General features: G+C 37.9%; 1 protein-coding gene across 1 annotated transcript; it reads left to right on the top strand.

Moving 5' to 3' along the window:
* The first annotated feature begins 336 nt into the window (after positions 1–336).
* LOC109018819 (protein LONGIFOLIA 1) lies at positions 337–4043 on the top strand. Its single transcript, XM_019001007.2, has 4 exons — positions 337–651; positions 742–2247; positions 2349–2541; positions 3151–4043. The coding sequence occupies exons 1-4, from the start codon at positions 511–513 to the stop codon at positions 3732–3734; spliced, it is 2424 nt and encodes an 807-aa protein (XP_018856552.1). The 5' UTR covers positions 337–510; the 3' UTR covers positions 3735–4043.
* Positions 4044–17733: the final 13690 nt, after the last annotated feature.

Genomic DNA, 17733 nt, shown 5'->3' with positions numbered 1-17733 from the left:
TATGTTCCTATTATTATTTATCTCAGTGACTATATATAGATTAGATACGAGTCTTTGTTCATAATGGAGGAGGAAGAGGGGGGTAGTATAGGTAATTGGGTAGGGGGTGTCATCGTTCAAAGTTCAAAGCTCCCCAACACAGAACCCAAAGCAAATGGGTGGCACTGACACGTTGTTCAGCATCACCCCCACGGATTCGTCATATTCCCTAAGCTGCCCCTCCCAACTCCTCGATACAACCCTGCAGCCCAGCCTCTCTCTCTCTCGTTCGATGAAATTACACAATACCCCCCCAAAATACTTTCCCAATTGTTTTCACTTTAAAAAGAGCTCAAAAGCGGGAGTTTGCAGTTAAAGGCTAATAATACACATACACTCACTCACTCAGAGTCAGAAACACGCCGAGAGAGCAAATGACGACGGGAATGTAGAGGCTTAAGGCTTTGGGTAGTGATTAGTTTTAGGAACTGATTGGAGTGAGACACATATATTGCAGAGTTTTCCGGGAAAATGACGACGGGTATGGTGCATGACCAGAAACATATTGAGAAGCAAATGGGTTGCATGGCTGGGTTCCTTCAGATCTTCGACCGCAACCAGATTCTCACCGGCAAACGCCTCTACTCCAACAAGCGCCTCCCTCCCTCTTCGGTTTGTTTCTCTCTCTCTCTCTCTCTCCGCCTATCTTTTATATCCTAGAAAACAGAAGCAAATTTATTTGTTTGCTTGATTTCTGATCAGGCGATGGATTCAACTCCGGAGTCGAATAACAGCATGGCCTCTCCGGAGATGTCCGGTGAATTGGAGAAGCAGCAGCAAGCGAGAGTAGCACCATCTCCTGAGAGGCCCAACCAGTCTCAGCTTCCGGAGCTGCGATCTCCTGCGCCCGAGATTGCAACTCCAGCCGATACTCCAACCAAGTCGCCGCTTCCCTTCCCGATTCTCGAACTAAAAGAAGGCACGAGGTCCTCTTGGAAGTTCTCCAGAGAAGCTCCCAGACTTTCTTTGGACAGCCGAGCTGTTGTTGACGCGAAGGGAAGCTTAAAACCCAGAGAGATCCGCACAAACGCTGCCTTCTTGTCCTCCAATAGATGCGAAGAAGGGGCGGAGGACGGCGATAAGCATCGTAAATCGCCGAGCGTTATTGCGAGGCTCATGGGGCTCGAAGCGTTGGCGGACTCCGATACTGAACCGGCCAAGAAAGCAGAGCTCCGAAGATCTGCTTCGGAATCCAGGGTTTCCAGAGATCTGTTTCAGCACCGATTCGTAGAGGGCAGCAACAGCTTCAATTTCCAGCTCAGGCAAATTCAGCAACCGAATTTGCAGAGCAGCATTTCGAGCAACGTGATCGAAGAACATGTAACCAATGAAAGGTACGGTTTTGCTCATAGACGGGTCGATTCGAGGGAATATGGCGTTCAGAATGTGAGAAGTGGAGCGGCCCGACCTGCTCCTAATAGAGGAATGGGGCAACGGAAAAGCTTCTTTGATTCGGAGGACTTCTTTCCGGAGACAAAACAGGGCGTTTCGATCTACGGAGAGATTGAGAAGAGGTTAAAGATGCGAGGGATCGATGAACCATCTCAAGATTTTGAGACATTAAAGCACATCCTCGAAGCTCTGCAGCTCAAAGGTCTTTTGCGTTCGAAGAAACCTTTGAACCAAATGAACCACAGGAATTTCGTTTACGACCATCGAAGCCTCGAATCTCCGATTGTTGTGATGAAGCCCGCCGCGAGGTCATCGGCGAACCGACCGGGACGGAGCGGGAACGACTCTCCTCCCTCTAGCTTCAGATCGAAAGCCGGAGTTCGGCGTCACGTTAACGAGACGTTGCCAGCCTTGAGCCCGAGACGTGACCGGCCGGAGGTGGATCGAAATGCACGATATCAGACGAGGGAGCGAAATGCGAGCAGCTCACCGACTCGGATTCAGAGCGAAAACGGCTTGAGAAGTCCGAGCAGAAGAGGAGCTTTGACCGTTGAAACGCGGAGGAAATTAGGGACTCCGAATACGATGGATTCGGTGGAAAACAGAAGGGTATCTCCGGTTCGGTCCCCTAAGGCTAGCGCGAGGAGAGTTGGATCGGATCAAGCAATGACGAACCGGTCACCGAGGATGAAGAAACCGACGGCCGAGATTTATCCAAAGGAGGAGAAGGTGTTCACTCCGCCAGAGGAGGAATCATCATCGACCACCGTAACGTCGGAGAGCAGTATCAGCACTTGCTCACAAACCGATACAGAGGTACATAAATTAACGGTAACATCATAATATTTTTACTGGAAATTAATAAATCAGTTTAAATTACTAACGAGCCTTAAATGGAATGAATGCTGTATTTGCAGAGGGGGAAGGCAGAGGATTACAGGGAGGGCAGGAGCTTATTAGAGAGATGCGATAAGCTGCTTCACAGTATAGCGGAGATCACTGCGACCGAGCTGCAACCGAGTCCCGTATCGGTGCTTGACTCGTCGTTTTACAAGGACGAGTCGTTGTCGCCTTCCCCGATACTGAAACGGAGGAGCATTGAATTCCAAGGTAAGGGACGCCACGTCATATATTATCGTATCATTAATTAAATATAATGTGCCAAAATGTTTGGCATCTGAGAATTTTGGGGACGGGAGGGATGACGTCGTCTATGCTGAAACGATGCTACGGCCTTGAGGTGTCCAGGCCTAGTTAACTGAGTAGGTCGTGCACAGTAGTAGTCTCTGCAGCGAATGGTTTACAGTCCTGTCCGTCCATAATAAGATCCAATTAATGAACGCCATTGTAGCAGCATGACGTCAACTGAAGGGGGTCGGGGTTGCTTTGAGAACATGAGAGAGAGAGAGATGGTTGCAGAATTATGATCAATCTACTTGTGGTTGCTTTTTCTTAGTTCCTTAAGTTTTGTCCAAACCTACCCTTATCATACTCCGTACAGTGTCGCATTTAACTCGAAGCGTTGCGTATTCAAGATTGTAACGTTTTCCTAATTTCATTGGTAGCTTAGCCTGGTTTACTGTCTCTTTGACTGACTGATACGGTCAAAATTGGCCCATTCTCTCACTCTCACTCTCACTCTCTCTCTCTCAATTATGTTGGCATTTTAGTATCTGATTTCTTATGTTGTTTGTTTTGTTTTGGTTGGGAAATGATCAGATCAACCCATTGAATTGGAGGATGATGTTTGGAGCCTTCCGACATCATGGTTGGAATCGAACTCGGAAGACAAACCGGGTGATGGTGATTTTGTGTACGTATCTGAGATCGTCCGAGCTTCGAGTTATTTACCGGATGACTCCGATGTCTTCCAGTTACTCGAGAAGCAGCAGTACCTCAAAGGGAAGGACACCTCCAAGGTTTCGAGACTCCGGAGAAGGCTTATTTTCGATACCATCAACGAAATCCTCGATCGTAACAGGCAATTACCCCCTTGGAAGTCGAATTCCTGGGCGAACTGTTCCATTTCGTTGAGGCAAGTATGGTCCGAATTCCGGAGGATTCGGGAGATCGGGGATGCATCGGAAGACTTGTTCGAGGTGATTTGCGGCGTGCTGAGGAAGGATTTTATGGTGGATGGCAGCAGTGGATGGGTGGATCGCCCGATCGAGATGTCAGAGTCCGTTTTGGACGTCGAACGGCTGATATTCAAGGATTTGATCGGCGAGACCATCCGGGATCTCGCTGCTTTTTCCGGAAATTGCGATAACGTGGCGGCGCCGCGAAGGAGGTTGGTGTTCTGAAACGTGCGAGGGAACGTATAGTAGCGCCGTACGGGTTATTGCTTTTGGCGCGCGCGGTTTTGCTTGGCCACTTCGTCTCTGTCCGTGTCTTTGGTTTACTATATTGTTCTTTTTTTTTAAGCCTTTTATATTATAATTTTAGTATGACCCATGTCCTATTGGTTTCAAAAGTTGTGGAAAATGTTAAGATCTAAGTGCTCCTGAAGTGCAGGCAAAAATCTAACCAGTCACTCTTGCAATACGTAAAAAAGCCAAAAAAAAAAAAAGTGGGTTTTAATTATCATTATCGATTGTTGTTCTTTGGAGCCACAGCTGAAATTATTGTGAATTGCATGCGTTACTTTTCCAATCCTTTGGTTTCATATGCATGCCATTCAATAAAGTTTTCTTTGTTATTGTTTGTCCTTAAAATAATCGAAAAGGTTGAGGTTGAGGGCGGGAGCGTAGATAATATCAGGTGTTTCTTGTGGGAGGATTAATAAAATAAAGTAATATAAGTTGCATTTTTAAGAATGCAAGTTCCATTTTTTTAATTTTTTAATTATTTTTATGAGTATCAAATATCTCTATTTTTTTATTCAAAAGAGCATAAGTTAAAACTATAAATATTATTTCTTTTACTGAAGCTACAAGGAAGACAGACAGCCTGCGAAACACAGGCATGCACAATCCAAAACCCTAGGCACGTACGTATATACACAAATTAGTGTAAGAGCATTCTTATTGGAATAGTTAAATTAAAGTATATTTTTTATAAATATAAGATGAATTTAAATTTTAGCTATTCCATTTATATAAATCTCTACATTGGAATAGTCATTTTTTCATTATATGACAATAAAATAATATAAGATGAATTTAATTTTAACTATTCACATCAAATTTCCAAATTGAATTATCTATTTATTCATTATATAGTAATGAGTAATTAATAATTTTAAAAATTTTTTAATTTTTTTTAATTATGAATTTATTTTATTTTTTCATATTTTACTATTTATAATATTATATATTAATTTGTAATTATATTCTAATTATATTTTTTCAATTGTCATTTAAAATGGAGAGATAACTAATTAATATTAAAAGGAAAGAGAAAGAAATAATATAAAAAGGATTTGATGAATGAATAGTGTCTTCCAAATTTAAAAATTAGTTTAGATATTACTGTAGCTATATTCTAAATATTTGGAATATAGCTAATTCAATGTGAGCAATTTATCTACCTAATAGCTAAATTCTCATTGGATTTAGTTTTTAGCTAATCCAATGAGAATGCTCTAAGAAGGCACAAAAAGCAACTACTTGCGCAAAATATACAGTTGTAGAAAGTATAAATGATTCTTTCACAAACCGTACGTTCCGTTCCGTTCCGTTCCGATTAGAGCTAAAAGTCTGGAGGCACACCGTTGATCATGTGTTTTTTTTTTTGGCTAACCGTTGATCATGTGTTGGGCAGGCACTTTGTGACTCACCTTGGTGTAGTTAGAATAAAGTTTATAGTAAATTAAAATGATAGTTTTATATAAAAGGTAAAAGTTAAATAAAATATTATTAAAATATTATATTTTAATATTATTATTATTTTAAAATAAAATAAAATAAAATAAAATGAAATGCGATTAATTTCAGGATTAAACTGTTGCTGTCTATTGTCTCATTTGCCTCCCTCTTTCGTAAGAGATTTCTTGCTAGGGACCGAATTTCCATCTCGAAAACTTTGTAAAGAAAAAAAAGAAAGATAGGATTTAAATCTTAACCAATGATACGGAAAACATTTCTACTACCAATCGACAAAAAAATTAGAAGATTAGAAATATCGTTTAATATGATTTAAAAAACAAAGTAGCTGATTTTTTAGTAAAGTTTTCGTTGAATGTAAGTGAAGAGGTAATATAAATAGAAGATGGCCCTGAAAGTCTGTATAGTTTGATTCTACAAAAGAAAAGAAATTAGCCATTTTTAAGAGAGTATAGACAGTCTGTTGATTGTTGTGTAGATGAGATAAGGAATGGGTGTGGCTACTATGCCGCTCCATCTCGACCGCTCAGTGGTATTGCTCAGCATAATTTTTTTTATTTTCACATTTAAATATATTTAAAAAATAAAAAAAATATATTAATATATTTAAAATTATTTTCTTAATCACTAAATAAAAAAAATAAAAAAAAGATAAATAGTGAATATAGTAGTATTTTTCGATAAGTAATACATCAAATCAGCTCATTTATAGCATGCATTCATTGGGGGGGAACTCAACCAGCTTGGCATACGCGTTTCTTTCGGGTGACTTTCGTTTTCATCAGCTGAACAGAGCTTTACAATTAATATCCTTAAATCTATATATATATATTTTTTAAGTAGCTCTCTACAAACTCTGAAGCCATTTAATATCATAATAGAGCAGGAGGAGGAGCAACAGCAGCAGAAGGGCCCTCTTCATAAAAGACGTGTAAGAAGAGTAGTACTGGTAAGGAGGACGAATACTGTGCGCAGCATTATTTTCTGGGGCTCCAACGTACGTATTGCCGGAACACCACCTTGTGTTGTTGGGACGGTTGTATTGGCAATATTGCTCGAAATGCAACACCACCGGCCAATTTTAAAAGCCAATTCAACACTATCTTCCGGCCCCCAATATCTCTAATGGCTGCTTAATTTCCTTCCCCTAGTTGTTAAATCGCACAGTTAGAAATAAGAATCAAACTGGATTTTTTGGTAGAAGTAGTTCTGGATAGTGTTTGATGAAGTTGAGTTGGATCTGTTTGGACAAAATTACAGACTCACAATGCCCAGACTCCTAACTGGCAGTGCGGTTAATGAGACTTCCAAAGCACTGGTCGTCAGACATTTATGGGTCATGTTGGGTTTGTGACTTTGTTTTCTTTCACATAAAATGGCCAGTTGTTACCTATTTAATTGGTATGGCCCATAAAACCAATCTTTTCTCCCTTTCTTTATTTTTGTGCTGGGAATGGCTCATTAATTATCATATTCAAGTGCAATACTCTCAATTCTCAGCCACTTGATGCTAACGCTTTGAACCTTCTACGCCAGAATCAAAGCAAAAGGAGCACTCTTTGTCTTTGAATCACGTTTTTGTTTTGTTTTGGATTTTCTATTTTAAAGGGGGATTCTCAATCCGGTCTTACTTTTCTTTTTCTTTTTTTTTTCAATGTTGATCTATTTCATTCCACATTAGTATTGTGTTAAATATGTTGAAAAGTAGATATGGCATGATGTAACTCTTGGGAACCATTTCAAAGTTGATTGAATCAATGATATGGCATGTGGATCGATTGGTTCAATTCACCAATGCTATTCATATAATATTATTGCCTCCTGATCTGAGTTCACTTTCAGTTGGCGATTTTTTGAACATGCAAATGGATAATAATGGACTGCAGGAAAAGTTCAATGTAGTGGTGGGGTTTTAAAGAGATAAGACCTATTATACCTCATCACAGTTCTCTCCCTTAAGTTGTGTGGGCCTTGATTTCTCTTCCTTTTTTTTCACTTTCTTATTGTTGTGGGCCCTGTGGCCCATATCCCCCCCTCCCTCCCTCCCTCCCTCCTCCTCTGGTACACAAAAGTAACTGTTGATTGCAGAAGCCTCTCAAACAAACAGTGTTTCCTGCCTCCTATATTCACTCACTTAAACTTCCTGGCTTCCTATCCTAAGTAGAGATCTTTAAAGCACAACAGAGGTTAAAAAAGAAAAACCCCAAGAGTCTCTCAAACCAGACAAAGCTTGGGTCAGTCTCTGTCATCTCAAAAGGGCACAAGCTTATCTATGCAAGTGTGAGAGATGTGGATAGATGCACTGGCACAAGCACATGCTATTGTTGCTTAGAGCTGAAAATTTTGATCACCACCACATACCCAATAATTAAAAATAAATAAATAGAAGAAAAAAAGAGAAATATTTTAAATACAAAATAATTATATAAAAATAAATTTATAAATTAATGTAATTTAATATATTATGTCAAATTATAAAATTATTTTTATTTAAAAATATATTTAATAAATTTCATAAAATTATATTAATTTATAGATTTATTTTTATATAATTTATCGTAAAAAAAAAAAAAAAGTTTGATTAAATGCTGTCACAATCCCGGTCGTGGTTGGTTGTCACCATCATCCTCATTGTTGTGTCCCCAATTGGGGTCCTCTCTGCCAGAGGACAATTTGACTACACAATGTTATGTGGAATCCACTATTTGCTATCACTTCCTCGATTGAAAGCTTGAATTTACTCCACTCTTGTTGAGCTCCATTGTACTACTGACTCAATGAAATGGAAAACTTTGAAAGGAAACCTCCTCGTCCAGCTCGTGTACTTGCTTTATGCCATATCCTAAAAGCTTGGCTTGTATCTTTCTGATTTATGGGAACCAATTTCTCGGCCAATGGGATTAACTCTTTTTTGATTGCTTGCATTGGGCTCCAAAATTCATTCACGCATGCAAAACCACCCATTAATTGTGTATGTGCTTCCTAGTTTAGTTCTCTCACCAAATTTAGCAATAGTAATTCATTTACTCTTTCATAAACCTTTAAGGAATAGCTAGAAACTAAGGGATTTGGATTTTCAAAAGTTTTGAGATTATACACACGTGGAAAATCTCTACTCAAGTTAGAGTCTAACGTCGAAGAGAGATAAACAAATTAAGTAGATCTTACAATATTTATTGATAATTTAATTAATACTGCTCAAAATATTTATGTGGACACTAATAAATATAATAGGGCCTACTTGATGTATCATCTCTTTCCCTCTTGAGTTCTTATAAGAATTTAAATAACTTTAACCTATTGCATGAAGTAGATTTTACAATATTTATAAAGTAATACTACTCATTATCTCAACTCACATCATCTTATGATGTGACATTAAATAATTAGAGATTATTTATTATATTTCACTTTTGAATTTATCATTTAATACCACATCATGGAATGATGAATAAATTTTTTCATATTTATAAGAGAAAAAATATTTACAACTGTAACTTGTACAATTGCTGCGTAATCGTTTTGAAAAAAATAAATAAAATATAGGATTTACATAAAAAAATTAATTTTTTAATAATAAACTTTACTTTTTTTTAAAATGATTATATAATGATTGTACAATTTATAAATGTGCAAGTCAACCTCTATCACTCTATAATCAAGATGCAGAAGAAGCTTGGGCTACTGGCTACTCTTTTATTTTCACATGGGAGCGTTAAAATTAGTGGCTGCTACGTACACCACTGCACTTGGCACAAACTCATTGACTGCAGCTTGGAAAGTTTTTAAGGAAAGGGCGTACGTTGCATTTTCAGATGGTAACATTAAATACAGACATCGTGACAATTTAATACATGAGTTTCACCGTCATTTTTGTCACATCCTCAATTTTTATAACTATCTCAACACTTTAATACATAAAAGTACAATTACTCACGATTCAAAATTATAAAAGATATTCAAAATTTAGGATCGTCTCTCATAGATCATATTACCAAATTGATTTATTTTTTTTTTTTTTTTTTAGTTTTTATATAAGGAGGTGGCGGATTCGATTCTTGATTTTCTTATTTAGAGATTAGATCTTATGTCATTTTGTCCGATGAAACTTAACTTATAAATTGATTTCTTTACTTTATTTCATTGATAGTTTTTGTTTTTGTTTTGTTTTTTTTTTCCGAACCCAATTAAGTGAGGTTTATAGTCGTAAATTTTTCCGACTACTTAAAAATATGTGATTTTATTCTTCTATCCTCATATTTCAAAAAATTTTTAAAATAGAATTATACAATAATTATAATATAATTATATATTAATAATTTTTCACTAAAATATGGGCCATCGAAAATCCCACAAGCAGCAGATTCCTTGATAAAAGTTTTCCAAGCCAGGCCATAAGAGTGCAGGGCTATTAATATATAGATCCATAGGATGAGCCCAAAATAGGCAAAATAGGGGTCCATATTCATAAAAATCCAAAGTTTTCTTATATACACATCTCACAACCAGAACTTCTCCCAAATCACTTACCAGTTACCAAATACTTTCACATACGCCACAGAAAGAAGAAATAAAATCGCAAAAGACACTTGATCTTCAGATAGTTATCAAAATGGAGCCAAACATTTTCCTATGTTGTCCCCTAGCTTGCTTCGTTATTGCTTTTAATATTATTATTTTTCCTTATACAACGAAATTATGTTAAATATTTACATTTTAAGAAAAACGAATATTTATAACGAGTTATTTACGATAAAAATAACTAATATGATGGATGTAACGTAAATATTTGTGGATATAAGTTTCCGTATATGTAAAAATATAAGGGTACTACGTACTTACCTGTCAATATAAGGTAAATAATTAATTTTATCATAATTCACTAAAAATAAATTTATTTTAAAAAAAACTATATAATAATTTATTACATAATAAGTTTTTTTTTCATAAGTTCATAATTATAATTTATTTGATTAGTTAGAACAAAATTAATTCTTTATAGCTCGACTCAGGAGTAGCCCCTTAATCTTGACAACCTATTGGGGTTACTAGGAGGAATTGGAAGGGGGTGTCACATTCCCTTGAGCAGACTGTTACAAAGATCAGTCTACTGCTTTTGTAACAGCCCATAAGGGAGCTTTTAAGACTATAGTGTCCACTCAAAAATTAACCAGCAACAGATGAAGGAAATAATGGAAAAAGGGTTGTGATACTACTATGATTCCAAGTGGAATCCAGGCGACAAATGTCTCAATCTAAAATTATTCTTAATTGTGGATGTTGATGAAGAAGTTAAGAAGAACTTGAGATGGAAGATTGACCAGTTGGAAAGGATAAGATGGAATTGAAGCAAAAAAAGCCACCAACCTGAGATTTTTCTACTTGCCTTAAATGTCTCCCCAGGTCCCAAAACAATGAGAGCTAGACAGAGAATAGTCTCCCAAGAAGTGACTATACGTATTGATTCTAGATGTACCCACAATTTCTTAGACTCCTTAATTGTTAGAAGGGCTAACCTCCCAACCAATGATGTTGAAAGAGCAAGGGTTCAAGTTGCCAATGGGAAACTTATTGCAAGTGAAGGGAAATGTACAAGGGTGGGATTTAAGGTGCAAGGTCTGGTGTTCATTACAGATGTTCATATTCATGTTCTTGCAAGGTTTGACATGGCTAAGAGAGCTGGGATCCATTTTGTTAAACTTTAGGTCTTGTCTATGGAATTTTAGTACACCAGAAGAACTGTTAAACTTAAGTGACTTAACCATTCTACTCAAATTGAGGAAGGGGGCCACAACAAGCATAATAAATTAGAAAAGAGATGGTTGTTGCTTCAAGTAGTGGAAGAAAGAAATATACAATGGCCTGAGAATATGCCCCAACCTATCCTTCATATGCTTAACTAATATTGTGATGTGTTTGGTGAACCTAAAGGCCTACCCCCAACAGAACCCATGATCATGCAATTACCCTCCTACCTAATACCACTCATGTGTCTGGAAGGCCATACATGTACCCATATTTTCAAAAGGATAAAATAGACAAAATTGTTAAGGGACTACTGAGCAAAAGAGTGATTCAACCTAACTAAAGTCCTTATTCATCCTCTGTGCTATTGGTAAGGAAAGCTGACGAGTCTTGGAGAATATGTGGTGATTATAGAGCTCTCAACAAACTACAAAGTAACTGTGAGGGACAAATATCTAATACAAGTTATGAAAGAGTAATTGGATGAACTAAGTGGGGTTGAGCTATTTTCAAATTTTGATTTAAGATTAGCATATCATCAAATTAGGGTTAAGGTTGAAGACATTTCTGATACTGCCCTTAGAAGTCATGAGGGCCGCAATAAGTTCCTAGTGATACCCTTTGGGTTGACTAATGCCTCATCTACCTTTCAAAGTTTGATGTATGAGATTTTTTTACCTCACTTTAGGAAATTCATTCGATTATTCTTTGATGACATACTGGTGTACAACAAATCAGCAGAGGACCATGTTAAACAGACTTAAATGAGACTCTTGAGATCCTAAGGCAGCAGAGCTTGTTGGCCAAATTGTCTTAGTCTAAGTTTGCCATGCCAGAAGTGGCTTATTTGGCCCACCTAATCTCAGCAAATGGGGTAAGAGTTGAACTTAAAAAACTCAAGGTTATGGAGGAATGACCATTTCCCACGACCCTTTATTCTCTCCGGTGGTTTCTTGGCTTGACAGAATATAATAGACGGTTCATTAGGGGTTATGGAGGCATAGCAGGGCCACTGGGCAACTTGTTGAAAAAGAATCAACTTTCTTGGACTCTTGAGGCCAAGGAAGCCTTTTGTAAGCTGAAATCAACAGTTATGCAACTACCAATTTTAGCCTTACCAGATCTTTTTCTACCCTTTACAATTAAATGTAATGCCTCAGGTGAAGCTATAGAGGATGTATTAATGCAGAGAAATAAGCCAATTGCCTACTTCAGTCAAACTCTTAAGGGAAGAATCATTTCTTGGTCGACCTATGAGAATGAGCTTTATGCTCTTATGGCTACCATACAAAAATGAAGGCCTTATTTACTTGGGCAGTCCTTTATAGTTAGGATTGACCACCAAAGCTACTTGTTGGAATAAAAGGTGGTGACCCCCATATAGCAAAAATGGATCTCAAAGTTATTGGGTTATGATTTGGTGGTGGAATTTAAAATGGGACAAGAAAATAAGGTTGTTGATGCACTTTCTAGAATGGATGAGGGTGTTAAGCAAGAAGTGGAGGTCAACATGGCAGCATTGTCCATTCTCACTACGTAATTGTGGGAAAAAGGTTAAAGCAACCTATGTTAATGATCCTTATATAGTGGGCTTGATCTCTCGGCATGAAAAAGACACTTTACGCCATCATTTTTCTGTTAGAGGTGGGTTATTGTACCACAAACAACAGGTAGTGGTAGCTAACCATGGAGGCTTGAGGTAGCAACTATTACATATCACTCATAGCAACCCCTTAGGAGGACATTCAAGGTATGGCAAGACCTTACATAGAATCAAAAGGGCACTCTTTTGGCCAGGGCTAAAAACATGCACCAAAATATTTATTAGGGAATGCGAAATTTATCAAGTTGTTAAGGCAGATCAATCCAAAAGGGCACTCTTCTGGCCAGGGCTTAAAACCCCTCTCATTCCCTTACTACCATGGATTCATATCACTATGGATTTACTGGAAAGCCTCTCCTTGTCTCAGGGGTATAATAGCTTGTGGGTAGTAGTAGACATACTCACAAAGTATGCCCATTTCATCCCCCTGACCCACCCATTCTCGGCTAAGACAGTGTCTCAGTTATTTATAAAACACATTATGAAATGACATGGAATGTCAAACTCCATCATTTCAAATAGAGGGAGCACTTTCACTACCCTCTTTTGGCATGAGCTATTCAAGGATCAAGGATCAAGGTACACAATTGGCCTTTAGTACCTCTTACCACCCCTAAACCGATGGTCAATCTGAGGCTGTCAACAAGTGTGTCGAGAACTATCAAAGAAGTTATGTGGGAGACAAACCTGAAGGGTGGGCTAATTGGGTGTCCTTGGCTGACTGTTGGTACAATACCGCACAACATGTCTCTACCCGTATAAGCCCCTTTAAAGCCCTCTATGGCTATGCATCACCACGACTAGAGTAGAAGCAGTAGAGGAGAGTCTTCAATTCAAGGACTCGAACATACAACTTTTGCGATGTAACTTACAAAAAACACAAGAGCGCATGAAAATGTATGCATATTTGAAAGGAAATCAGTAAACTTTTGAGGTTGGAGAGTGGGTTTACCTAATATTTCAACCATACCAACAGTTATCGATGGCCCACCAATGGAGTCTGAAGTTGGCATGTAACAACCCAACCTAATATTTATAAGGACAATTTTATTGGGCCTAATTAAGTTTAATGGGCCATTTTAGGTAAGCCAGCAAGGTTCAATTTATTGTGATTGTCTATGAATTTTAGATTAGCTCATAGGTTCAGAAAACTATTTTAAAGTCGTAAAGGACTAGTTGATGATTTTGGACGATATTGGTGATTATTATTTTTATGAAGCTCATTTGAGGTGTAGCGAGTAATTTCAAATAGGCCACGGGCCCGAATTCTTTTACGATTGATCAGTGATTTTATTAGGCCTAATTAATTAATTTCAAGCCCATTAAAATTGGACATAGCCCACACATCTGTGTGATGTGCCAAATCAAGGCGACGGCCCAAAACCATTAAAAAGGCCAAATCTCTTTCGTATTCTCATTAGACCGTGTAATTATAAGTTCTTCCATGTATCACGTATATCTCTCGGTGATTCCCTACTTTAAAGGATTTATAACCGACTGACTAAATCGCCAAAATCTTATTTTCCACATTATGTCCCTTTTTCATGCCGCTAGCTAATTTCTTAGCCTGAAAGGTTTGCTACTAACCAACCTAATTCAACGTGAACATGGATTTAAATTCCCCCTTCCTCTGCAATATCCTTAGAATTACAACAAAACTCTCACGTACAGCAAACCACCGTAACATTCCCTAGTAGCTCGAGGATTTCCCTCCTACGTTGAAAAGCTCCTCCACCGCGTTCAGAACATCAAAATTGTAACCCCACGTTCAAGCTTTAACCACATCAAACATGACACTCTCTACTCCATGCCAAACTAAATTGTAAGCCACCACCCAAGGACATGGCAACACCTCTGTTTCCCTACACCCAAAAAAGAGCAGCCATAGCCCCACATCAAGCTCCCACCACAACAAAATCAACCACCGACGTCATCCAAAGCCATCCCTCCTCCGTCCAATGTCTCCGCTGCATGAAACAACCTAACACCACCGTGAAAGCCTCTGTTTTACCAACCCAAAAATAGAGCCATGAATAGCACCTCTCGTCCATGTCGAAGCAGCTACGGATAGCCTCGTGTTGCACCACCAGTCTCCTCCACGCCACGTCAACCACCAACATCATCCAACCATAGTAAGCCATTGTCACTCCAACTACTCCACCGCAAATAGTACAGAGCAAGGCGAGACACCATGCAACCACCGTGAGCCTCCCCTTGCACCGGTGATGCAATGAAGAATCGCAAGAATGTGAAACTCCTTCTCCACCCCACGCACAACCAACTTCCTCCACGGATGGCCCAAGTTTCACCCAACTCGTTGTTGTCGTCGTTGGACGTACGTCCACTCTCGTTGCCGTCATTTATCTCAATTCGGACACCCACAACCACCATCGCACTCACCACCCTCAACCTAGCTCTGTTGCATCTCTCTCTCTCTCTCTCTCTCTCTCTCTCAGTGCTTTATTGCCCAGCTCGTCGCCTTTGTGCGTCTTCCTCCCTCAGTAAGCTCCTACCACACTTTTCTCCCTCAAATGCATGTTACTCTGAAGCGAAAAGAAGTCTATATATGTTCTGCAACCCTAATGTGTAGAACTTGAGTTTAAATTCACATTTTCGCCCCTAAATATGAAAGCTATGGTAGCATGTTGGTTTAACTAGTGTTTTATGTGGACTTTAGTTTTCTTAAGTTTGGGCTATTCATAAGTTTAGCTTATGTTTTACATTGGGCTTGAATCTTGTTTCGGCTCGATTTGACTATTATGGGAATTTAATTAAGTTGGGCTTGGTTGACTTTTGTTTAGTACATAAACTCTATTTTACAGAAATCTTATTTTTCCCTACAGAAAATAATTAAGGAATTTAAACTATATTAGTTATTATTAATTTTACAATTTGATTTTAGTAGTAAATAGTATGTTATTATATGAAATCAAATTGTATGAAATGAATCCTTAATGTTATTATTATATATTTTGATATATTTATGCTATTAAATTTTTAAATTTAAAATAAAGAAGTATGTTTAGAATATTTAAATAATATTAGTATTTATTAGATTTCTTGAAAGAATTTAATAATTATGTTAATTATAGGAAAGAATACCTATTTTAAGAATTAAGATTTTAACGACTTATTTTATTAGAATTTAAAATAGCTCAAGTATTCTACTAAATTATAATATGTTATTAGTATTTAAATAATTTAAAATGTCAGATTCATTGATTTTGGTTTTAAACAGAATATTTATGTGACTATTTTCTACAGTATGAATTTAATTAAGTAAGATATTAAGACACGTTTTCTTAGACAGATTTAGTGATATTTAATACTTCGTATAGGTGACGAACTACAAAGTGAGAGTCAGGAAGCAATGTAGCGAGGTAAGTAATTTGTTCACAAATTAGGATCGTCACAGTTCAATTTATATAAATTATTATTAGAGGCAGTTCTTTGATAGCCACTTTTTTTGTACCACTCATGTCATATGCAAGCATGTCACCAAGCATAGCACACGATCATGTCATTTAACATCATGTTCATATTTAGAAATTTACATTTATTTATATGAGTATGTATATCATGCATCTCACATGATGTTACTGACATAAGACAAATAAACTATCTCAAGTTCAACTGCAAGATAAGGTAAGATCAGTTCAGTTAATCAGATAGTCATTTAGATACATGATACCAATGCAATTTCAGAATGGGTGTGCAAGCCACGGACTCAAGCGTGGTCTACCGTAGTATGCCAGAGTACTGCACATCCAGCTTCCCTTGCTACAGTGAGGGAAGTTAGTGCACGACCTTGCACACATGATTATAAGTGTGTTGGCCAGTTAGATCAGTCATATAAATCAAATATGTCAGAACAGTCAATTAATTCAGATAAATCAAGATACGTCATGCATAACATAAGTTTCAGTATGATCAATCATGATTTTAAGCTTAGCGTAGCGTGAAGACTTTACGTTTATTATGTTTATGTTGTGATGAATTTCTTACTGAGTATTCAACTCATTTATTTTTATGTTATGTTTTTAGCCACTCAGGTGAAGATGATCAAAATGAGCAGGCAGGTTAGGCTTAGATAGAACAGTTGGATTTAGGTCCAGGCTTTATTTATTATTTAGCTAATTTATGAAATCTCTTTCCTGGCTATATGTACGTATATAAGCACGTGACATCCCTAACCCTAGGGAAGAGGGTGTTACATGGCACCTCGATTCTTTGGCCCCTTTAAGATCACTCAGAAAATCGAAGTCGTGGCCTATCAGCTTCAACTCTTATCTTCCTCCTCCATCCATCTCTTTTTCCATGTCTCACTATTGGGGAAGAAGTTAGGGCAACAAGTCACAACTACCCCAGCCCTGCCTCCCGTGGACTCCGAGGGCATGCTCAAGCCTGAGCTAGAGAAAATGTTGACTACAAACTCAAGAGGTCAAAGAACCAACACTTGGTTGAGGTCTTGGTTCGATGGCAACTGGCAAGGTCAATAGGCAGGGGATGCTATTAAGGAACTGTATACGCAGTTGAAGGAGGCTTACCCCCACCTTGCTTGCAAGGTGTTCTAACTATGGTTTAGATGAATAAGAGGTTCTAACGAGTATGGATGAAGAAGAGGTTCGTGGGCTGGATGGTTGGGCTCGTGGGCGTTGGATCCTTTCTACTACTTGGGTTGAGTTCACCTCAACTCAGCATTGCGAGCCTCTAGCCTATTAGTTATTTCTACTTTGTATTAGCCCATTATGGGCCAGTATAAGTCCAAATTAGGTATTTTTTTCCTTTTTACCCTTTTCTATTATGGACTTGGATTCTTTAGTTGTTTGCTATTTTGATAGTGCTTTGTGGGTATGTCGGGAGGTATAAGTGCGACCAACACTACAACATTTGTATCTTTTGAGTAAAATGTTATACAATTCCGTTATCTCTCTCTCCCCCCCAATTTTCTAGAGGACCTCACCCTCGAAGTGAGACCCAGGTTTTAATCTCTCCATTTCGGGGTGTGATTGAGAACACCTATAGAAATTCCACCAATGTCACCCCCTTTATTGCTTTTGCACGACACATCATGCTAATACTCTCAAGAGTTATTGGGCTTAATTGGATAAGAGGGACAAAATTTTTTTT

Source organism: Juglans regia, chromosome 11 (genome assembly GCF_001411555.2).
Source record: "Juglans regia cultivar Chandler chromosome 11, Walnut 2.0, whole genome shotgun sequence".
Taxonomy (NCBI): Eukaryota; Viridiplantae; Streptophyta; class Magnoliopsida; order Fagales; family Juglandaceae; genus Juglans; species Juglans regia.
This window is presented reverse-complemented; position numbering and strand designations above follow the sequence as displayed.